Source organism: Epargyreus clarus, unplaced genomic scaffold, assembly GCF_041222505.1.
Source record: "Epargyreus clarus isolate Ecla_fem2 unplaced genomic scaffold, WU_Ecla_fem_2.2 ptg000006l, whole genome shotgun sequence".
Lineage (NCBI taxonomy): Eukaryota > Metazoa > Arthropoda > Insecta > Lepidoptera > Hesperiidae > Epargyreus > Epargyreus clarus.
The window spans coordinates 653,744-679,072 of NW_027332214.1; the positions used below are offsets into that span (position 1 = coordinate 653,744).

At 35.9% G+C, this 25,329-nt stretch overlaps 1 protein-coding gene across 2 annotated transcripts in view; it reads right to left on the bottom strand.

The window, feature by feature from the left end:
- Nucleotides 1–454: 454 nt before the first annotated feature.
- atl (atlastin GTPase) overlaps nt 455–25,329 on the bottom strand; it is a 30,767-nt gene continuing 5,892 nt past the window's right edge. For both annotated transcript variants that reach the window (XM_073073519.1, XM_073073520.1), the window contains 10 exons: nt 8,460–8,683; nt 7,563–7,712; nt 6,185–6,340; nt 5,533–5,682; nt 3,881–4,019; nt 3,275–3,459; nt 2,823–3,044; nt 2,237–2,451; nt 1,903–1,969; nt 455–1,602 (listed from right to left, as the gene is read on the bottom strand). In XM_073073519.1, the coding sequence (XP_072929620.1) occupies nt 1,471–1,602; nt 1,903–1,969; nt 2,237–2,451; nt 2,823–3,044; nt 3,275–3,459; nt 3,881–4,019; nt 5,533–5,682; nt 6,185–6,340; nt 7,563–7,712; nt 8,460–8,683 (1,640 nt within the window). In that variant the 3' untranslated portion in view covers nt 455–1,470. The remainder of the gene's footprint in view (nt 1,603–1,902; nt 1,970–2,236; nt 2,452–2,822; nt 3,045–3,274; nt 3,460–3,880; nt 4,020–5,532; nt 5,683–6,184; nt 6,341–7,562; nt 7,713–8,459; nt 8,684–25,329) is intronic.

A 25,329-nucleotide genomic window follows, 5' to 3' on the forward strand; every position in this document is an offset into this window, starting at 1 on the left:
GATATCATAGGGTTGACCACTAAACACCCTAATATTTAAATAATAGATATTAAATATCCCATCCTATAAAATAAACTACCTGTTTAAATAAAATATTTATATGTGTTCTATATTAGGATAAGAGATTTCAAGATTCGAGCACTAGCTCAACTCAGGTATCACATACCCGCCATTGTTGTGGTAAAAATACAATTTCATTTGCATGCATTTGTTATTTCATTTATATATTGTTGTCACAACCAAAAATTAATTTGTGAGCTAAAAACTTGTAAACCTACCTTTAAAAAATGGTTGTATAATTTTTAAGAACTTATACTATGCACCTTAATAGGTTTCAATTTTTGAATGAAATTGTGTAAAAAAAATGTTTTTACTTAATCTCAAATCCCTTCATAGTTACAATATTCGATACTAACTAAGCTCAGAGGATAGGGGTAGTAAAGAAACAATCATGTGATATAAATTCCGAGTTCTTTAGTAAACAAGCAACAAAATAAACTCTGAAATTTACAACAATCGTCAAACACATTGTTCCCATGATGACAATTTTGAAAAACATTCCAAAAACATTGTTCGTCCTAAAACAAATTGGCACATTTAGGAAAAAAAATTAAAATTCATGATACAAAAATGTTGGATATGCTTCTGTTTTTATATTTAGAAAAATAGTTATATACAAAGTTGAACTCTCCGATACGGGGGATTATAATTTCGATAAGGGTTAGTGTCACTTACAGATCATTAAAAGGGTTTAAGTACATTACAACGGGACCGGTGCAACACAACAAGTGTCCTTATTCTATTACAACACTATTACTATTCGCTTCGATAAGAAAAAAATGGACATTTAAACAACTGTTATTTGTGCAGAATTCTAAGTAATAAAAAGTGTAATAATATCTTTTATATCTATGTTACATGATGTTACGTTACATTGACTCATTTGATTTACAAATTTGACCCTAAAAGATTTAATCTATACTACATTGCTTCGTAAATCCGAGAGGGCGAATAGGGGTAAATAAATAAATACTAAATATAATATTTTCGTTCAAATAAGTAGATAAATTCGATTTTACGTACAACATTTTACAAACAAATGCGGTGCAATAAAACACACAATATAATTGTATACGAGTGCGATAAAACATCGGCCACGCCACAGGTAGCCCGTAGATGCCGTCCGGATCGGATCAACGAAGCAACACCGTTAACACTATAAAGACTAACGCTACTTTAAAATTTGTCTACATACTGTACAAAACCCAACATCATATGTTCCGCAACGAAACGATCCGCCACCGGCACGGTCACCGCGCTCCCCGCCCATAAACTCTATAAACCGACCGCTAACTACGATATAAACGATTTAAAAACTCCGCTGTATACAGTCATAGTACCGTCCACCCGGCCCGGGGCCGGCGCGCGCGGCGTCACGGGGCCGCGGGCGGCGGCGGCGCGCGCGGAGCATCACGACAGCTTGTGCTTGCCGTTGGCGGTGGGCGGCGGCGTGGGCGGCCCGCCCAGCGCGCGCTCCGCCGCCGCCGCCGCCGCGTGCTCCATGCCCTTCTCCAGCCCCGCCTGGTACACCGGCTTCAGCACCTGCACACACACACACACACACTCGCATTAACACTTATTTTTTTGAGAGGGACAGTGTTGCGCACGCCAATGTAACACATATTTTTTTTATTTATTTACTTTCGTCTATTGGTCGCATTATGCTTAAGCATATTTTGTTTAAATGCTTAAAAATATCATATACACTTAAGAAGTTTTACTTATTTTGTCCATTCAACCAAGATTTTGTTTTAAATAATTATGTTGCTTCCGATAAAACAATAATTTTTAAAAGTACCATATACTTGTACTAACACAATAATATTAATCTTTATTACTCACATTATCCCACAACCAATTGGCAGTGTCATCTATAGTTACACCTAATTCCCGCATTTCTCCACTGTACCTGTAAATAACAAAGAAACCCTGGTTAATTTCATAATCAGTAAAAAATATTTAATTTATACACTAAAAGTAACAATGTCGATATCGTTTCTGAATGATTTCAAAAAGTTCTTATCAACTTTAGGAGATATTTAATCATGGGGTTTGTTTTTATCTCTTTGAGTATCTAAAGGAATTTTTGCTTTTTCAGATTTACTCTTTAAGATAAAACTAAAATTCTGGTTGAAAATTTAAAAATATATTGGTGACAAAGCCACCTTACACTAACCTAATATAAGCCCATAGAACGAGCGTGAGCAACGCGACGCCCATGGTGAGGTTGCAGAGGTTGGCCAGCGAGTATATGCCGACGAGGCCGAACACGCCGCTCAAGACGTAGAAGAACAGTCCGATCGCGAAGAACACGGACGGCGTGCGCGCCGCCTTGAAGATGTTCTTGCTTTCGTTGTGCGCCTTGAACTGCAGCGCCTGGTCCTCTAGGTCCTGAGGAACATATCTATATTATGACTTAAGCAGTTTTAGCCAACTTTTCCTTTTAAAGGTATTATTATTGTATAAATATTACGCACCTCAGAGTCTGAAAGTCAAAGATTTTCAAACAGCCTGCGCAGCTAGTGATGGCATACGGTGCCGTGGCATGGTTGTGGACTTAAGACCTGACGAATACGGCGGGAAACCACTAGACTCTGACAACGAGGGACCGACAACTCGACTCTTGTGTAAATTAGGAGAAGACTATCTCCAGCAATTAGTGCATGTAGAACCTTTATGTAGAACTATTAACTAGCGGCTATGTGGTTATGTAGCGGCTATGTGGCGGCGGTGCTCGGCGTCGAGCGCTGCGGGGGGCGCACCTGTGTCAGCTGGTCGCAGTAGGCCTGGCTGAACTCGTCGCCGCCCATCTTGCGCTTGGAGCGGAAGGCGTGCAGAGCCTTGTCGCGCGCGCGGCGGTGCTCGGCGTCGAGCAGCTGCGGCTGCAGGTAGGGCCGCGCGCCGCCGCACACCTCCTCCATCAGCGTGGTGTACACCTCGCGCGCCTCCGCCACCGCCGTCAGGTTGTTCGCCTCCGCCGTCGCCTGCGCACAACATATGCCAAATGTTTACATCGCTGCTGAGCAAATTTATGATATTAGTTAATGATTTAAGGTCATATCTCATGACACAGATATACCTTTGGGCCAGTTAACATAAGTTCAGAGACAGACCATAAAATTGGCACTCATTTAAAGTTATAAGTATAGATCATAACGTCATTATAAGCATTAATGGACTATAATCAGAGTAAATAAATAAATATGAAACCGACCACAAGCATACTCTTCGGTTCGGGTAGCTCGTTGCCGCGGTATATGTTCATGTAGCAGCGGAAGTAGTGCAGCAGGTCCTTGGCGCGCACGCGCTGGCCGTTGATCAGCTTCGGCACCAGGTTGTGCGGCGCCAGCAGCATCGGCACCAGCTGCTGTAGCGCACGCTTGAACTCACACTCGATGTCTGTACAACAAAACAATAGTAATTATTCAAAAAATTATAGCAAATAATTGAATGCAAATTTGCTTTGTGTGTGTGTTCGCATGGGCGTGCGCATCTACCGTAACGCATGACACAGAATAGACACATCTCAAATCCTATACTGACTGACTTTGGAGTTCTAATTACCTGTATACTTTGATTAAATTATAACCATAGTCAAATGAGAACATTTGTATTAGAAAATAATTTCATAACTCGTCATAAAAACATTCATGAACTATGTAGGGTAACCAATAAACATACTTAAAACTTAACTCAAAGAAAAACTAATATCTAAGCACTATAAACTAGGTTCACATATACATTGCACAAACCTTATACTCTGACAACAATAGAAAGCAGATGTCCTAAGTAACAAAATAATATTATGGGCAAGGATTACCAGCTAATCGTCCATCGAAGTCGGGGCTGGTGGCGACCTTGAGGCCAGGGTGCGGCATGAGGAAGCACGCGATCTCCGCGAAACATGATGTTATGTGTTTCCTTAAAGACTGCAGCTCTGGGTGTTGTTTGTCTGACACCTGGAAAGATACAATGTTCCTGTATCATCATCGACACATTATCGTTTCACTGTTGGACACAAGTCTGCTCTCAGAATGAAAAGCATTATTCCATCATTTCCATCATACAACCAAATGCTGATTAGTAAACATTATTTGAAATATTATTTAGATACTTATTAAGACCTCTCTTTATGATATGATACATTTATGTATGAGATTTTATTTTAATATGACGTTTTGATTTGTGGCTGACTGCTTTTCTCAGCACATTATTATATAACAGTCATTGGTCTGTAGCCACATAGGTTACCCTACACATAGTACTATGGACACAAAAGAATATGAAAGTGCAGACACTTAAAATGAGACCACTCTAATACGAACATGCCAAAAATGTACATTTCGCTCGCCAACTTTACGAGGGCGTTCGTATTGTAGTTGAATCGTATTTGTAACGTCACTGATGACGTCATTGTTTACGTCCGCACCGCATTTGGACGATCCACTTTCGTATTTCGGTCAAGTTGAACCCGTTTCACTTTACGTTTCAACTTTGAACAACAATAGTAGTAGAAGTTTGATGAACATTCCGAAAGAAATACAAATAAAATGGGTGCCAATTTTGCATAGTCTTATTACAAATTACCCTAAAACGACAAATATTATTAATACATCGCAATGCATTTGCGCAAGACGTATTTTCGAATTGTAATAATAACCAGTGTAACAGAAATTTACAAATATTATTATTGTTATTGGGTTAGTTTTAAAGCGCTTTGATGCTCGAATTTATCACATTATTGGTTGGTACATTTTTTTTCAAATTGCCTACTTAGATTTTTTTTTTTTATTAACTTCACCTACCTTACCGGATTGTCCCGTTGAGGTAATTAGGATCCAGTGATTTACATAAAAAATAAGTATCAATTTTTAAGTGCCCCTACAGGCCACATATAATAAAAATAATTTGTAAAACGTAATCCAGAGTTATTTAAATTTCACTCAAGAGCCCGTCTTAAAGATAAGGAACAAACTGTGAAATGTAACACTCATATATTTAAACAAAGTTTATTTTGCAAAGCTCCAGTGATATTCAATAAAATACCAAAAACTATACGGCATATAAGTGACAACCAAAACTTTAAAAGTAAATTACATGAGTATCTCGTTGACAAGTCCTACTACCACATTAATGATTTTTTAATGACATTGACTAAAGCGATTATTTCTATTATCTTGTCTGTTTTGAGTATAGGCCATTACAAGAAAATATTTTTTATTAGTGCTGACATGCAATTTTATTGTATAATTATTAGTTTAATATGAAGATTTAATGTTATTATTGTATCCTTTGTCCTGTTTTAATTTTAATAATTTAGTTTAATTTTAATTAGAATTTATGTAATTTATATACTTATGACATATTTGCATACCCTTTGGGTTAGGATAGGAGCACAAAACTTATGTTTTTCACGCATGTACACCACCTTATCCTGCAATAAATGAATTGAATTGAATTGGATTAATGTACCTTCAACCGTCGTTGCAGGATGGTCTGTCCGCCCTCCGCGCCGTATGGCGCCTCGTACGGGAAGCTCCAGTCGCGCACCACGAACTGTAACCTTTGGAAGGGAGTCCGCCCGCCGTCCTCCAGTGCCAGCCGACCGTACTCCGTGAACAGCTGGAAATTAATGGAGGAACAATGCTTTAGTCAATTTTGAGTCAAAATCCGTCAATACATGTAATTAAACATTTCGACTTTGGAGGGTTTTCTAAGGCACTTATATTTTTCTTACTTGTTTGGTATTTCCAATGCTATATTTAGTATTTATTTATTTATCCCTTGAATTCGCTCTCTCGAATTTCCGAAGCAATGAAGAATAGATATAATCTTTTAGGGATGAATTTATAAGAGTCTATGTAACGTAACATCGTGTAACATAGATGTAAATATATACAGAGGTTGAATTTTTCAAACGAGCCTTCAGGGCCAAATCCGAAACCATAACGATTAGCGAAAAATGCTGAAAGGAATTACGAGGCCGATTTTGATAAAAACTAAAAACTGCATCATTCGTTTGTTTTTAATCTATTTCCGAGCCGGGAATCGAATGAATTCATTTAGAAAAAAAAACAGCCTGTATATGCAAGTATATGAATATGCAAGTTCACGTCATATATACCTGTAGATGCTGCAGATCGTCCTCCTGTATGTTCTGCGAGAGGTTGTATATCTGCACGGAGGAGAGCATGGTAGAGAGCGCGAACACGGTGGCACAGTCTCGCACCGTGGACTCGCTGTCGAACGCGCCCTGCGTGTCCAACAGGATTATCGCCACCTGGAATGTACAATCAAACTTTTGTTATACTAAATGTACGGACATTATTGTAACTATCTCTCGATAACAGGGGGGGCACACTTCCATACAAAATGACTTTTTGTGCAGATACTAGCGCCACGTAACGACTCGCTCCGAAAACTTCAAATTAAAATGGCGGCGGAGTGACAGTTAACTATCAAAATGATGTGTCTGTTGTCAAATGGCCGCAACTTCGTAAATCGTTTCTGATTTGAAAAGTTGTTTTTGGAGTTCAGAGAAACACCGTCGCAATGGTGCAACTGGTCGCAACTGTACATATTTGATACCTCCCACGTAAGATGTATCTTTAACATCAACTGTAAAGGAGCGTGATTCAAAGATTCACATCGTTACAAGTTTTTGTATCTTTCTGAAATTTTGTTAAGTATGTAAATGTAGTTATGTTCTTGTATCAAAATTGAGAAAGAAAAACGTATAATGTAAGTGTGAATCTTTGGAACACAGTCATTTATAGTTCGTGTTTTGAAGATACAACTTATAACAAACCTAATTTTAATACATATAATGAATAATGAATATACAATAGGTATCTATAGGTATGTATATAAAACCCATGAGTAGTTCCGGGGCAGGCCACTAGGGGCGCTTTAGGGGTGACAAAAAATACGTAGAGTTGCCTCTCTATAACATGTATATTATAATACTCTATGCTCGATAATAACGCGGGGGTAGATTGTAATGTGATGCCAACTTGTTTACACTATCGTATTTTGCACATAATCAGTATTTCATTGATAATCCATACGTAATTCTTGTAACCTTGAAATCTTTGCCCAGTTTCCTCCTACAAGTATGAATTTTAGGCCATAACAAGTGTTTTTGCAGTCTATAATGACAATTACGTCGCCATAAAAATTAGAATGACTTTCAAAATAAAACGTTTCATCAGTCTTATTGTATTAAATGTACTTCAATATTGATGAATTTAATATAAATAGAAACCCTCCTAATGATAAATCGTCACATAAAACAAGAGCACAAAAACAGTTTTTGTTAAAAATGCCCTCTTATGTTTAGAACCGTACATTATTTATATACGTATGTAACTACATTAAACATATACGTACATTATCTTATACCAGCCAGCGTAATCATTACAAACACCGTAGCTAAGGATAAAATATACACAAATATAGATAAACATAGGATAAACATTTTTGACAATCTTCTTGCGGCCTACCTTCTCACCGTCCTCGAGCGTGGCCTTGAATATCTCGGACCACATGAGGATGCCGGTGGTGTCCCGCTCGGAGCCGCCGCGCCAGCTGAACCCGTGCAGCGGCTCGTTCTCCGCGCCCAGCCACTCGCCTCCGCCGCCGCCTGAACCGTACTGGTACAACAACAACACGTTATTATTGTTTTTTTATTTTATTTTATATAATATGGGAGTAGCAGACGTGCAGTCCACCTGATGGTAAGTGGCTACTGCCGCCTATGGACATCTGTAATCAACCCCAGATATTATTAAATATTCCTAGCTAAGGTTGGGCACTGATGCGCCGCTTCCCCTGAGGACTAAGCTGGAACGCCTCGGAAAAGTATGTCTCCTGTACCACACCCTTCAAACCAAAACACAGCAGCGTTTAACACCGCTGTTATGAGGGTTTTACCACCTGTTGAGTTTTGGTTGATTGTACTAAGGAACTAAGTAGATTTAATCGTCAAAAAATCTGTGCAACACATCTTTTCTTACAATTCATAGAACAATAATATCGCAAAGTTAAAATACAGTAGTACAGAAGGACATAAATCGCCACATATACAATGGGTCTCCTGGGATCAAATGGAGTATTAACGAGACCTTTAATATAGAGGAAGTGTTCGTCAGTGATGCTTCGTGACTTGTTTCATTATAGATTTAAGCACTATATAGTATGTCAGCAAAGGTTACTTGTTGTAAGAGGACATTTAAAAAAATGTTTTTACCGTTATGGCTATTCACGACTATATAGTATCCTTAAAGGTGGTATAATCAGTTTCTAGTAGAAATTTTTGTTTTTCGGTGGAAGATGTAAGTATCAATGATCAGCCTACTAATGTGAGCTGATAAGTTAGAACAGACGACATGGTGTCTCACCTTGTGGTGCATGTATCGCAGGAAGAAGTCGAGCAGGAAGGACTTGCCCTTGCGGAAGGCGCCGGCGACGGAGATGACGACGGCGGAGCGGTCGCGCACGTCCTCGCGCAGCAGCAGCGCCGCCAGCGCCTCCTCGTCCAGCGTGAACGTGTGCTCGGGGCCCGTGTTCACCACCTGCACGCCGTGCGGGCCCGCCCGCGGCGCCGGCGGCTCGCTCTCCGCCGCTGACAACACAAACAATCGTAATGTTACACTGCGCGTTTATAACTTCCCGTAGCAAATGCGATCGGGTTCGTGCCACTCACCTATATCGAACGGGAAGTAGCAATTAACATTTGCTCGGATTCGATAGGATTAAATAGCACGTATCCATGTACAATTAACTTTGCGGAAACAGTAACTAATTTATTCTCTTACTTTAACTGTTTGTGATATCATAATATTACTACAACTGTGTTCCGTAAAGCAGCGAATACAACACTATCGAAACAATTTCTACAGAATGTGGACAGGGTGCTGTTCACTTGTGAATGTTGTCTGAAGCAAATAAAACATACAAATGACGTACGATTTTCTCATGATTGCTTAAACCACTTAATATAAATAAAAAAGTGGACATAAATATTTTGTACTTCATTACAGTACACTCAGGTAGATACATATTTAGTTATACATAGTTATTAAGTGCTGATATGAATGATGTTTTATGAACTACACATTTTCCTTTCTACACACTAACTACAAAGTAATCGCGAGAAACCAACGCAGCTGCAACAACTTTTTTTATAAAACCAATATCACCGTACTGTTATGCATTTGCGAAATGAAAATGCTTCGTAAGATACGAAAGATGATTTCAATAGCGCTAAACAGTGAACAAGCTTTTAGCGAAACATATTTACAATTTATTATAAATGTTCTCTATACTAACACTAGGCACGTACAACGTATATGAAAAAATCTAAACCTTAATCATATATTATACTTGATCTTGGGCCGAGGAATTGAAGAAAAATTTTATCTACATCCACCGTCCTTGCAAGTGCGGATTAGTGTCTCGCACTTTTCAGAAGTTTATGAAAGGCATGAAGAAACCATGTCAATGTCTTTCTTCATCGTTAAAACAAGTAATACATAATTTCTATTAGATATATTATTGATAAAATACAACTGTAATTTTACTCATCTGCATAACCCGAATTCAAACCTAGGATTCCAAGATTGATAGGACAAAATCACTATTAATACATATGAGTAGATATAATCAAACGACAGCGAAAGTTGTCTATCGGAGAAAGAACAAGTAATGTAATACAGAGTGTAAGCACGGGAAATACGATCCGGGGAACACATCCGGCAGAGTCGAGTGGTATGGTCAGGTTCCGTGCCCTACAGCGGGACAGACAGTATGGTAGCGGTAAAGTACGACTTATAGTATTAGTATGATTGTCAGTCGTTTAGATAATCAAAGATTGTTTAAGTTAAAAAGGAAAACCTTTAAGGTTCCAAAATGGGAGATAACACTACATAATTTATGTAACCTGTTGTATGCAGTAGTGGTGGGTACTGTTTTGGGGGATGATAAGAGTTTCGTGTCAGTTCCCTGTTCAGTAGGATTCCCTGTGTCGTGGGTGCCATGGACACACACATAGACAAATACACAAACATCCAAACCCAGAAACAGAAATCATAATTCATCATTTAGATATCTGTCTGGCCGGGTATCGAATCCGGGACCCTCTGCGCCTCAGACCTAAGCGACAGTAACAATTTATGTCCAGGTGGATTAATTCTGTCGTATACTATTTGAATACACTAAAACAAATATTTTGATACTCCACTGCCTGATGCTGGTGGATAGACTTCGTCAAAAGCAATTCTTAGGGATTCTATCTCTTTACGAGACGTGTCAAGCTGTTAGTCTGAGTAATAAAATAGTACTATTGCGGAGAAAGCGATCCACCACGACACTTTCTGTCAACACTGCGCGTAACCTTTCAGTATCATTATATATTTGTTACGACAGCGACTTCTCTCGAAACAGTGTAGAATCTAAAATCCGATATCAACGACACCCATTTAACAAATCTGTCTGTCAGTTCCTCTCCATGGCGATATAAAGATCATACAGTAGGTATATGGATAAAGCGAATAAAATCTTTGGCTGTAAAAAGCTTCTGTATATTGCTGTCTGCAAAATTCGAAAGCTAATCTATGGATTTAAAAATACACAGTCTGTATATTTTCCTTTAGTGTTTTAAATACTTTTTATCCTGATATACCAAGAGCAACAGAAACTGATCTTTGTTAAATTCCCAAATAATTATTATCAAACTGTGCCTTATTATTTTGGCCGGGTACCTTATACGGTATAACGTTAATACGCTTCGAGATACATTATCCGCATACCCGCGCTTAGAGATTAGCCCAACATGGTAGGTTTGAGCGGAAGTTCTTACAATACACTCAATTAGGCAGCCTCAGTCGCTCCACATTATCGGATCATGATCACAATGGACGCTGTAGTGCAGGATGTAAGCAGCTCGTAACACTCGTAGTAAAATATAATTGAACTGCATAAATCAACTATTTAACATCCAATCCAATCACAATATTGTTTGGGAATTGCCAGAATGATGAGTTTAAATATCTAACCTCATAATTGCGGACATGTAAAAATTCAAAATATGAATTTAATAATTATTTAAAATTATAGTCTGTTTCATTTTAGAGCATATGCTTGGAATAAACTTAATTGTTTTTGTCGATAATTTAGTCTTTCAAATTCAATCCAACGATTTTTTCAAATTTATGATTTTGAGTTAATAATCATATGTTTTAAGATTGTCATTCTGTTTGACTGTAGGGGGTAATCTCAAAAATAACTTAACCTTTTTTGGCGAGTTGTAAACTACATGTGTTCAATACACGTGTCTAAGAACAAAGATATTTAGACAAAAAATAAAGGAGATAAGGATATCTTTTTGTATTACAATACAATTAATATTTTATAAATATAAATTGAAATATATACTATGACGTACGTTATTTTTTTCGGGAGAAGCTAAAATAACTCTTATTCAAAAACGACAATCTAAAATTATACTATTCTCGTTTAGTCATAAATAGCGCACAATCGGATGCGAATTCCTCAGACCGACTTCCAAGGTGAGGCAAAAACGCAGGATAAAAGTAACTTTTCTATTTGTGTAGATAATAAACTAGTATTGTTGATAAAGTTTCATCAGATCGCGAAGCATGCGCAACTTCACGCGGAAATGGCCGCGAAGGCCGCGATAAGCGGAACAATGCAACTGCAATATTAGGAAGGTATTCAACAAAGATTATATTATAAGGTTGTAGTTTGAATGTCTTTGATATTAAAACGCTATATTACCAGAATTTACAGAAAAAATTAAAAAGTGTTTATATGTAATTTTAACTGTTATAGTATTATTTTGTTATTTTTCATGGTACTTTTTTGCATGAAGAGATATGGATTGAACATCTACAGTAAATAAACTTTGGTAAAGTATTAAAAACTCGTTACAATAAGTATACATCTGCCGTACTAAAATATCGTCATTCATGCGTACACTTTGTTATCAGAGGGAGGGAGCGACGCATTTATTACCAATCCTATTTTTAAGTTGGTTTATTACGTTCGTTTGTAACTAAATAAAAAAAACAGCGACATACAATATTGTGATGACACCTTTAAGAATAGAATGCTTATTATAGTTTTAATACGAAGCGAGCGAAACCTACTTTTTACTCCACATGTGAGATAATTCGGAAAAATGTAAGATAAAGGCGCATTAGACCCGAAATGCGTGAGCCGTGAGTAATCCTATTTTTTCATATTTCAAACATTCCGTATTTTATCTGTAACAGATGGCGAAAGATACGCGATATAGATAACAAATGGGAAAATACGACGAGATAAAGCTATAGATTCACCACAGAGTATTAAGGCAACCGCATAAGTGCAAGTAGAGTAGCGTAACATAAAATTGACGTAAGATTAAGAACTCTACATAACGCTTCTTATGTGCACAGGTAACATAATGCAACTATTATTGTATTAATGGATCTATATACGGGATATATTTTTAATACCTCGCTACCTGTGGTTACGTTTTAAGTATTCCGTAAGAATTATTACTATTAATGGAACAGAATAGAAGCGTGGTATCTCTTATAAACCTAAAACTGGTCACAGTTGCATTATAACTTCTGTAGACTAATCTGATCGTTTCATATGTAAGTCAGCTGATATCCACGTACACTGCTTCCAGTGGAAATGGGTGTGGCGGTGGTATTTCCCCGGTCGAACCATATTGGGTCTACGACCTTTCAAATAGTCTGTCGGCAACGTTTAATAAGGGAAAGATTTCCTTCTTCATTTTTCATCAAAAGTATTATTTTGGATTACGCAGTAATGCTTACTAAAAAAATCAACAATGCATTATGTTCATAATTCAGTGTTTAAGGTTGTCAGGCTCGTGAACTTGACCGTCCATGTTCTTCGAATGGGTTTTAATTAGTCAGTGAACAGGGCATTGTCATAAATCCATACAAAGTGCCCATTTAAATATAATTAACGGTACCGCTGAGATCGTGGCTTGATTTGTCTAGAGAATTTAAAACGTGATACTGGTTTTGTTCAACAATTCGAATTTAGAGATATTTTTTTAAGTGGTATGAGTAGAACTAGGGAATTTTGGCCGGTCCGAAAGTTTAAAAGGTGACACCGCTACTTCAATGTGTGGATGTTGGCTGTCTTACGTATGAAGCGAACATCGTCGTCCTCAGGAGTATCTACACATATGTAATCGACTTCGGAACCGCTGTTTAATATGGATTTGGTCCTTGGTCCTTAAGCAGAAGTGATCACTTACTATTAGGTCGACTGCGTGCTCGTCTGCCACTGGCATAATAGCCACTGCAACTTATAAAAAAGTCATTTCCACTTCTTAAGTTCAGGTTCTAACTTAAAAACCTCGTTTTATTTCTGTCACCTATAGATGTCCATGGCAATGACCAATCGACACTACGTGATCTATACAGGGTGAATCTCCATAAAGTGCACATATTGAAACAGGTAAAATTAAACCGCATTTTGTCGACAAAAAAAATATAAAAAAAATTAAAAAAAATTTTTTTTGGGTTTTACGACCTTTTGAATTTTTTTTTGGGAATTATGCACCTGAAGTAAATAAATCGCTATAACTTTTAAACTAAGAGGGTTATCAGGTTCAAACAAAAATAACAATGATTGCCAATGATAGGCCGTACTGATCCATGAAAAAAAAAACAAAAATAAATCATCTTCCCAGGAAAAAAATGTCAGATTAGTGCAAAAAAGCACTTTTTTTAGGTAAAATTTTCAGTAATCATCAATTTCCTCAAAATAATCTAGGCATTTTATTTTTTTATTATTATTTAATGCAATTCTACGTCGTATTAGCTTTCAAACACTAAAAAAACCACGCCTCTAACTCAAGTATAAAGTTTGCTAGGAACGTTTCAAAAAAGACGCGACGCACGTGCGCCCTAATAAAACTGGTATAGTCCGACCCATAATTAGATGTCCAAAATATAAACAAAGGAAACTATCAAAATATGTTTTAATGGTAAATTCATGGTAGTTTCTTATTTTTGACGATATTAAAGTGATAAAATAAATCTTTAATAATTAAAAAAAAAAACACTAGTTTGTATTAAAAATGTTATTTATTACCAACACCCTTAAGAACTGCCTTTGTTTAAGCGCTCGTAGGAAACTTTATACTTAAGTTAGAGGCATGTTTTTTTTAGTGTTTGAAAGCTAATACGACGTAGAATTACATTAAATAATAAAAATAAAATAAAAAGCCTAGATTATTTTGAGGAAATTCACGATTACTGAAAATTAACCTAAAAAAATTGCTTTCTTCACACTAATCTGACTATTTTTTTCTGGGAAGATAAACTTTTTTGTTCTTTTTTTTTCATGGATCAGTACGGCCTATAATTGGCATTCATTGTCATTTTTGTTTGAACATGATAACTCTTTTAGTTCAAAAGTTATAGTGATTTATTTACTTTAGGTGCACAATTCCAAAAAAAAAACTTCAAAAGGTCGTAAAACCCAAAAAAAAATATTTTTATAATTTTTTTTATTTTTTTTGTCGACAAAATGCGGTTTAATTTTACCTGTTTCAATATGTGCACTTTATGGAGATTCACCCTGTATACAATCAGAATATGGTATAAGCCAATCAGTATAGAGTTCTGAGATCTTAAACTAGAAAAATCACAAACTATTCCGTATTGTGCGTCTATTCCGTTAGTTCCTTAAATAATCTTGACTATAGTAAGGTACATGGTAGGTACAATGATCCAATATATTGTCCTACTACGAGTAATGACTCTTAATGCAAACTACACGCGTGGGTGGAAGCCACTCGGAGACAGAAATTACGAGCGTAAGTTAACAAAAACGGTAGACGTACGAATAGGGTCTGTTCATACTACCATTTCAATTATAAACTTCGTTGAATTGACGCTTGATAATGTCAATATCAGTCATGCAGTTTTCAGCAAAATGCAAAGTTCTACAAAAGTTTCACTTGATCAAAACCTTACGAAAAATTACAGATGCTGGCAATCCTACACAAAGCAAGTCAAAGACTCAACATGTTGACTTTGTGACGGTTTGGTAAATGTGCGTACGCGGCATAAGACTTCAGGCAAGTGCGGATAGACCTTTACTTGTCTGGGGATACCGATCGATTGAATGCATAATCTCTAACAGCCAACTGTTAACTCAATATCGTTCATTGATTCTCTTACATAATGTAAGGAATGATTGACTGTTAATCTCCACGAAGTGTGGCTGAAAAGGTTATACTCATTGTAAGAAGAAAAAAATAGATTAGGTTTATGCCTAGCAATTATTAGAAAAAAATATATACAGCTGGATACAGAACCTCCTTTTCCAAGTCGGTTTAAAAATATAGTCTAGGCGATAATTGCGAGGGTAAGAGAATTTAGACGAATGTTCGTGTCACCTCATTACATGTTAAAATCTGTGAAGCCGTTTGAGCTGTAAGGTCCAGGAATGTGACAGATATACATACAAACGTTCAAAAAACATGACCTCCGCTGACGCGTAGAAAGGGTTAATTAAGCTCTCGTTTAATCACAGAGATAATAATATGACGATTCTGTTTATCTCTTCGTTTACACAAACTTATACAATCTATATGTAGCCAATATAACTTTATTTATATAAACATTACATATGAGTTCATAGAGCAATCGAGTACAAAAATACACTCATAAAATCGTTATTTTTATTTAATCTATTTAATTCGCAAGCAAATACCATTCAAACCGAATCATTCAACCGTACACCGAGTACCTCCGTACACCTACTCATATGTAGATGATCTTTGTGAGCTGTGACCTTGCTGTGCTCCAACGGATTGTATTTCGGAGATAGTGTACCGAGATAAACCTCCATACTACATTGAACACATACGCGATTATGGTAGATAATATTTATTTCTTAAAACAACTTTATATAAATATTTACTGACCTGGGAAAGTCATTAAATATGTTCTTAGTTATTAAAAATAAACGAGTTTGTGTAGTTATGTACGCACGTATGAATTTATACTTCTGCCAATTTAATATATAGTATTGAGTACAGATGGCCCAATAAACTTAGACATTTGACAATTTCTATTATGTAGAAATTGTTAATGGGCAAAAAGTGTCTAGATTGTTTAATAATGGGCGTTATGGTGTCCATTTTACATGTCGGTATGCGAGCGTATTGTAAAAATTCACTCGTATCTTTTTTCCCAAACGCACCGAAAGAAGTATTTGTTATTTAAAGCTTTGTATTTTTTCAAATATTTAACACCTTTAGTTTTAGTATATAATTAATTACACTCCTTCAAACTTTGCATTTTTTCCGAGTGTTCGGGAGGTCAATATTCTAAGGTTTCCTCCTTTATGTATTTGTGATTACTTTTTGTAAATGTTATATTAACCAAACGAATATCAGTTGCGAATGTATTATAAAGACTATTTGGCATTGTATTTGTGTCATACACAAATTGTCCACGGCCACCTTTCCACACAAAGCAAGGCTGACATTACATCGTCCACTACTAAAACAATTTTCGAGCATGAAATTTATTAGGCATGCGATGCAATATATACTATAGAAATTGTCATAGAACAGAATAGTCAAAGCCATACTATTAGATATACAGCACGACTCTCACCAGTAGCCTCGGAGTCTCATACATTACGGAGGCCGAACAAATTGATGTGGGCGGACACAAATTGTACATCTTAGAATTGATGGTAATCATTGCAAATGCCTATATCGATGGTAATGTTCAAGATCCTAGGTTGACGAATAATATTTACATATTTGTCACTAACATATTTCTACGTATGCGCAAAAGAGTGAGAGTTGACTAGACGTTAATTAATAATCACTGCAGTATAAGAATGTAAAATAGAAGGCCACTTAATGAAACAAATGTTTTGAACAAGACAGACTTACCGACCGTATTGCCAATCAATCATATGGCCGAAGATTGTCATTCTTATTTGTACGGTTGATACGCAGCACAATAGCGAACGACACAAAGGGACCGAAACAAATCCTGTAAATTGATCCTTCATAGATATATAAGATAGATATTCATAGATAGATAAGACCATTGCTATAGAAACTCGGTCATTCTTAGTCGGAGAAGATTCATCACAATGTCATAATACGTCTTTTAAAATCTCGTCTATACAAAATTCTGCTTAATTGCAGCAATATCTAAACTGCTGCATTCGGCGTTCCTAAGGTTGAATGTGATAATGATAAGTCAGCTATGTTTATTTAAAGTGAAGAGAGAATATTGCATATTGATAACGGAGCTGGTTACACCAATATGATAATTCAATTCGATCCGACTCATGCTGTGAAATACTACCAATAACCAAACATAGTAAGAATCGGCTTATGATTCATGCGGCCCACCCGAATATTCCTAGGTTTTGCAAATATGCAGTTTTCAAATATTTTTGGGAAAAAGTCTTTTGGATAAGAAAACTGTGTAAATTAAAGAATTTTATTTAAATTAATTAATTTTGGACAAGAAAATGTATGTTTTTGTCTCGTGCTTGATAGAGATAGAAACTTTAATTTCAATTATTTGTAGCTCGATTATTAAGTATACATATTTTGTAGATAGTTAAAACTCGAATATCTTAAACCGCAGCGGATTCGACTATAATTTGTAGAACCGCACCGATTAAGATCGTGTAGAGTGTAGACAATACGTTGAACCCACGTAAGCCTGTCGCTAAACGTGAGGTTTAATACCAATTGGCTTTTGTCTAGAAATCTACTCGTATAACTTTAATGCGATTGTCAAAGTGCCAATATATTTCCAGCCTACCTGTCTCTCTTTACTTGCAAGTATACCGGCCAGGTCATACAATCTTTTACAAAATAAATTAGAAACGTTCGTTTAACCCGGAAGGTACTAAACCCTCAATTCATTTAAGTACAAGACTAGGTTCTGCTAAACATTCATGACAAAAGCGTGTGTTTATTTACAAAGAATGAAGATCGAAAGTTGTGTTATAACGCAAAATAATGGTTGGAACTTTCGCACGCTAAAATTATATGTTCGACGCCCACAGTCGCCTCAGTTGAAAGCGGAGACGAGTAAGTACAGGAAATAATTCTACAAATAAAACATTCGAAAAGAAAATAAACACTGGATGTATAAAACTTGCGTGAGCCGACAACTTTCGGTGATTGATAAAAAATAGTTTAATGATACTTGATAGGACAAGATACTTGCAATCGCCCGCGGCCTTATCCGGTAGTGATTATTATGAAATTTTAAATATTTTTAAGGACTTAAAAGAGAAAATTCATGTATACTGAAATAGAAAAACCTTTAGTATAGTCCGCGCCAAACTGCTAGTCCGCTCTGAAGTTGTTGCAAACAGGTGTAGTCATACAATTTACTATGGCAACGCGATTCATTTCTATATTCAGAGCGGACCAGTAGTTTTACGCGGACCATACAAGCTAAATTCGTTAAAGAATGCACAAAGTAAGACATTCATTCGTATACATACAGAGTCTAATTAGTATAATAACATTAGCAACTCAAAGCAACCTCAAATCATTACTTCACACACGACCTACGATAGAAACTAGGCGTAGGATTCTAGTTAAGATCTACACAAGGAATGTTGTTTAGTTGACGAGCATTTTCGATACTTTTTAGTTTACCGTTAACCTTTTAATAAAACTGATTAATTTTAATTACCAAACACAACCAAATCAATTTATTAAACGCCTGACTCTGCTCAGTATATTTTTTATAATTGCGTGATGAGCTGATAAGCAACATTACAAGCGCCATAGTAAAGAAACTGTTACGATCAAACAAAAAGTTTTCACCAATAAAGGATTTCATAAAACTTTAGGAAAAAACGTAAGCTATTAAAAGAAACAAGGAACCGTGATAATAATGGAACGATCCATCAACAGTCTTTCGTTAAAACTGAATATTGCCACGCCAAATCACCTCCCAACTTTTTGTTTAACGAGCCGTGATATTTTTGGCCACATTTTGCAGTCACGCTCAATTAGGACATCTATTAAGGCGGGAGATTAGTGAGGAACGGATCAAAACTCATATTTCTATGGGGTGAGCTAGTTGGCCTGGCTCCAGGGATCAGGTTATTGACATGAACGAGTAGCTTTTGGGAGCTAGCCAGGGACGCTTGCAGCACTTACAAAATATCATTTCTCACACTGCAAACGGCATGTCCAGAATCGTATGACTCTAACACGTAATAATCCGAGTTGCCATCAAACACTCACGTTCTGTGTCAAAAAATATTTTAAATATATCTGTGATTTTCACATTCATCAACTGCATTTCTTCTCCATGGAAGATTTTCGCATAAAAGATAAATATTTTATTCTGTAGCTTAAGGAAAATATTGTAGAAAATAATAACAATACCCTCTTCATGCCTAAATACTAAGTGGAGAGAGAAATTGACAAACTCAACAAGACACAAGTAGTGTAATCCAGGTAGCCGGCATACCACAACACGTGAATAACGCAGACATAATCGCGATACAAAAATGCGCTTTGGGCTGCTGCCAACTATATAATGTTTTAACATTTTTCAGACATCAAGATTGATTGAAGTCGATACCAGCAGACGCTTCCTTTATATGTGGTCACGGCAATTATTGTAACATTTTTATGAACATTGCTTCATCAAAATAAAAGTATGAGTGGAGCCGAATTTAGAATCTTTCAATTTGTAAGTGCTCAGACTTTTTGTTACGCATTTAGCAAGGTGAAGTATCAAAATCCACATTGTCCTGGGGAAAATAAAGAGTAAAATAGTAAAAGAGGAGTTCGTTTGGCGATATGATTTTGATGAAAGAGATCAGGTATAATGATCACAGACTAAATTAAACTCCTGGAATTAAAAGTTATATGACCGATTGGGGAGCGCTAGCGGACTAATTGTGTCACTTACCGAGTCTCTTAGAGAAACTTGATAAACGGATGGCTTTTAAAGCTGTAGCTGTAGAGCTTATAGAGAAGTAAGAAGAATTAACAAGTCCTTCACTGGCGAGAATAGTATAATTTAAATCCGGTTATCAGTTCCTCGATATGAGAGATGAATAAATACTTGACATGAAATATTATAATTATAAATAACAATTTATCCATGTTTACAACTTATATCTTGAGTTGTACATCTTGACCTTAGATTATAAAACGTTCAACGTTCAATGTAAGGTGACGTGTTGGGGGCGTTTTAGTGTAACACCACAACACAATGAAGGTGTAATGGTCACTTGGTCACGTCACGATTGACACGTCACTCGCGCCCATGAGTGCGCCCGGTGCTGAGTGACAACTGAGTGTGAATGACCAAGCGTGGAAATTTGAAATATAACATATACGTGTTGCAACAAAGAATTTTCGATAACGACAAGTCGTATATTTAATACGTTATATTAAAATAGTTTTACCGACGTTATGTATGATACAATATTTGCCACTGACTTGAAATATTTGGCAAATTCTCTCTGATGTAATGATTAACCTAATTATAATACTGAAATCTGGCTTCAATGATTATGAATACTTATATGACGTATGTAATATACTGTATAATACGATATTACAGTAACGTTAGGAAAATTACAATATTCGCTATTGCCATGATTTATATGCCAAAGTCTCTGATAGATCTGACCTATTAATAAAAGTGAAGCTCAGCTTGTACGAGTTATGAATATACATTATACATTTCATACTTTACGAATACTAGATGGATTCTATATATTTTGTATTTAAATCTGATGTTTATCCATTTATGAATACCATGAATGTAAACATGACGTCGACCTTACTAATTACAGTACTTAAAATATATATTGCACTTTGTTCTAATGCTAAACCACAAGTAATTTAACTACAATCAAATACAACTGAAATACAAAAGAGGTGAATAATTTAAACTACAAACTAGCTACCTTTTATGCTGGATTTAAGCCAAGATCCCATAGGAGCAAGTTCTATACTAATTTAGTATTCAGACTAGTAAGTAGTATTGACATAATTATTTTGCTATTAATATTTAATTCATTTCAGCAATATTAATTTAGGAATTTATGTTTTCGCCTTCCGCTCAACTCTGTTGTTATCTATATTGACTAGAAGTATAAATTCGTAATTTTTTTAACTTGCTTTAAAACTTGCAGTAAAAGACCATAATTGAATGTAAAGAAGATAATCTAAAATAAACGCTATAGTCAGCATAATGTTTGGCCATAATATGATCATAACATTCCGTCACATAATCACGTTCACGAATTGATAGTTCGTTCAAACCACGTAGTTCACTATCTACATATCAGTAAAATCGTGACAACTATTGGTAATGTTAATTTTAGATAAGGTTTTAATTTTATTTTAATGTCACTTATAGAAAAACTTCGATGATAAGTTCGTAGAACGTCACATACAACGTTATTAGCACATTTGTTTAAACCTATCTCCGAAATCTAATATCGCGTGTATGGTACCCCCCTTTTATTTTTAAGTTTTATATATTTTTAGTTATTAGTTATAGAGGTCATACTACTATACACACGTTTAAAAATGATTCTAGAAATAGAGCACAGTGACAGACTGATAAAATCGTAGGCTTAGTAATAGGGTCCCATTTTTGGGTACGGAACCATAAGAAACAAAAAGTATTAATATTTTAATAACGTCATGTTATTAAAATATCATGTCATGTCATTAAAATATTATGTCATGGTGACTTTTTTGTTTAAAATTTAAATTGTCTACAGACGTCAATAACCACATATCATCATTACCCATAGATATATTATCCTACTGACGTAGGGTAGATTGGCATTATTAAACGTCAAGCGAGACTAAAAACTGATTATTTATGTGTGTGTGAAATGCCAAAGTGTGCATCGCTAGTGTTACTGCTAACAATGTATCGATATCGATTAAATAAAGATATCAAGAACAAATTTGTTTATTAGTTTGTTCTATCAGTGACTTAAAGAGGATACAATCGCTAAAGATTAAATATACTGGTGAAGCCCGCCAATAATTAAAATAAAGAAAGACATCAATGTGCGCAGATATGTAGCTATGAAACAAATTATAGTAGTTACTTGCTACCTGTATAATAAATTGATGCAGTTTATGGAGTTTTCATATCTTTTGGCAGGTGTAAGGGGGTTAAAAATACTATGAACGTTACTCATAAGATTTTTGAACTTTTTGTCCAATCATAATAAAACCTATAGCACTCCTGAATAATGTAACATTCTGACTGTGAAAGAATTTTCACGATCCGTTCAGTATTTCCGGAAATTAGCCCTTACAAACAAACAAACAAAATTACAAACTTTACCTTTTTATAATGTTAGTATAGATTGGCCTATGATATAACTTAAATGAAAATAAGTTTAACAAGACGTTATCAAAATTTACATAGATAAAATCACCCAAAAAATATTAATCCAACAATAATAAAAGGTGACGTCGGATAAGATTTTATATAAGTTACACGCAACCTATTTAAACTATACTTATACTTTAGAATTAGAAATATCGATATTTTTTATCGATATTGTCAATACGCAACACCAAAAATTTGATAAGAAATAGCAACTATTCACGTATTTATTATTTTTTTTATATGTATTTCTGTGCATTTCTAGTGTTTATGTGATCAAATTGGAAGATTTTTTTCTATCTTTTGGTATATAACACTTTCGTAATAAGTGTAAAATATTGCATTTAAACAGCTAAACAATTAATGTAGTACTTACATGTGAAATGAGTTTTTTTGTGGGTTTTCTTTCTTGGATGTGTTACATCAAGGTACAGCTCACGTAACCATGGCCAACACTTTTACTAAGCACTGTTTTAACTGTTTTTGATTAGAAATCTTTAAAAATAAGCGAGATTTATTTTTACGATAACAAACGTCAGGCTGATACAGGCTGATAGCCTATACGTGAATGGTCTCGCCTGTCTATCTCGCTCTAACACACACGTATACTATGCTCTGACTCTTTCGGATTGCCAATCTATTAGTATAATATATCTATGTCATTACCTTATGATGCGTCATTCCTACGTCTTAGAACAATACAAAAATGTTGAGCTAAACGAAAAAAGAAAAATATTATGACGCAGATTTATTCATTGGTAAATTCATTCATACGTTTGGTCGATTTCTTAATTTCATCATTTGAATTACAAAGTCGATAGTCGACATTCCTTATCTGAAATGCACATCAAGGTCATACAGAATATTGTGTGTATGTTTCAGTTAAGTAGACTACTTATCTATTCGGAATCCAATAAATATATATTTATAACAAGTACTGTCTGTCTTTATGTTTTGAAAACTGCGATTTGAACTTAGGCCATTGAATAGTGGATAAATGCTGCAGGCCTTTCTCATGAAAAAGAATTATGCCCAGAAGTTGAATATAAAATGGTTGCAGCTAAAAAATAAAGTTACCAAACACCCAAACACGTATATATTCGTTTTTTTAATGTTTTCCGACCGGGTAATATTGGAAATCGTTGAATTACTTATCTATGGCCTATCATTCTTCAGCATAAAACCACGTGCTTTTTCATAGAAAACAGGGTTCCGGCGTGAAGATTGAAAAACAGCGGTGCACACGGGCGGAACCGCGCGAGGGAGCTCGTTAAGATTATTAAAGCTTCGTATTACAAAGAAATTAGAGAACGGTCGTCCAACTTAACTGTTTGATAAGAGAAAGCGATGCATGTGCCGATTCCGACACCTGTGTTTACAAAACAAATCAACATTGCTAACGAGGCTTCACTTGTAACGCGAGACAAGTCGGTAAAGGTTTTCGATTTGCTTCTTTTCACCAATTAAAGCTGCAAACGGATGTGCCAGCCGTGTTAAGGGGCCTGTAAGGTCATGGACATTTGTTTTGTAACTAATACAAAAAGGAGGAAGTTCTATCTAAAGTCGATCACACATCAGTCTATTCATCTTCAGAAGCGCAGAATTGGACCTTATACCTTTTAACCCCCTCCGGTTTAGTAGACTTGGTGACGCTTTTCTGAGCTGACCGAAGTATATTGCTTTTGTATAAAATACTTCGATGTAGGTCCGCTCAGAAGATGAAACCTACGCCACTAACGTTGTCAATGACAAATATAAGAGGGACTATGAACTATTAAAAGCCGACACTATACGGCGAGATCACAAATGTATCTCAGTACTTATATGCACTGAGTTAAAATGCCTCGTATTTCCATGTCCTTCAAACAGCGCGAGTTCTCGTGCTCCGATGTTACTGTGAGACATCCGATATGCGACGTGCCTAAAGACCTTTCCACTTGGGAGTCATATCTTTTCTTTAATAATCTTTTGACTTTGAATCACACTGAATATGAACATTGGACCAAGCTAAAATCGGAGTACACAATTGAAGTTCATACGGGGCAGTGTTTGAACACACATTTGAACGTAAACAAATCGTACTTGTAGTACGAGTCATACGAGTATTTAAACGACCCATATACATATTTGTTATGAATAAACAATTCACGCGGTGATCCGTGTCGGCAAATGTACTGAACCAGTGACCGACATCGACTTCGGATGTCCGTCAGAGTACCGGGAAATGTTTCCACATTAGTACGTTATCGTCATTTAACATATAAATATTGAGGTTAATTATGTGTAGGTAGACTTATGTAAACGTGAACGAAATGAATTAACACGTTTATAGTCGAAGGCAGTGTATTGTTATATCTTCCAATAGGTATGGGTGATGCCGGTAAATAGAAGAAGAAAGGTCCGGTATATAATAAACAAATAGTGAAATTTTCCTATACGAGGTAATCTTAAAAGCCGCTGAAAGAGGGTATTTTACGCAATAGATAAGAGCACTTCATTAGGAGTAACGATTGACTTAATAGCCATCAAAAATCGTAAGTTCTGTCTCGTTAAAAATTGGTAGCCCGAACATTTAATGCTTGCTATAAAGCCCCGCGAAAAATCTCATATTAAATATGAAAGAAGGAAATGAATCTTCATCCACTGGTGTTGAACGGAGTCCATTTACATATAATAGACCTTGGACATCTGCAATACCTCAACAAAAGCGAAGTTGTACCGGGCGGTTACAAGCCTGTCGCTGCCAACGACACACGAACTAAGTTGGAACGTCTTGTGTAACATCACCTGTTGTCATTCACCCACTTGAAATCAGAAGAAACAA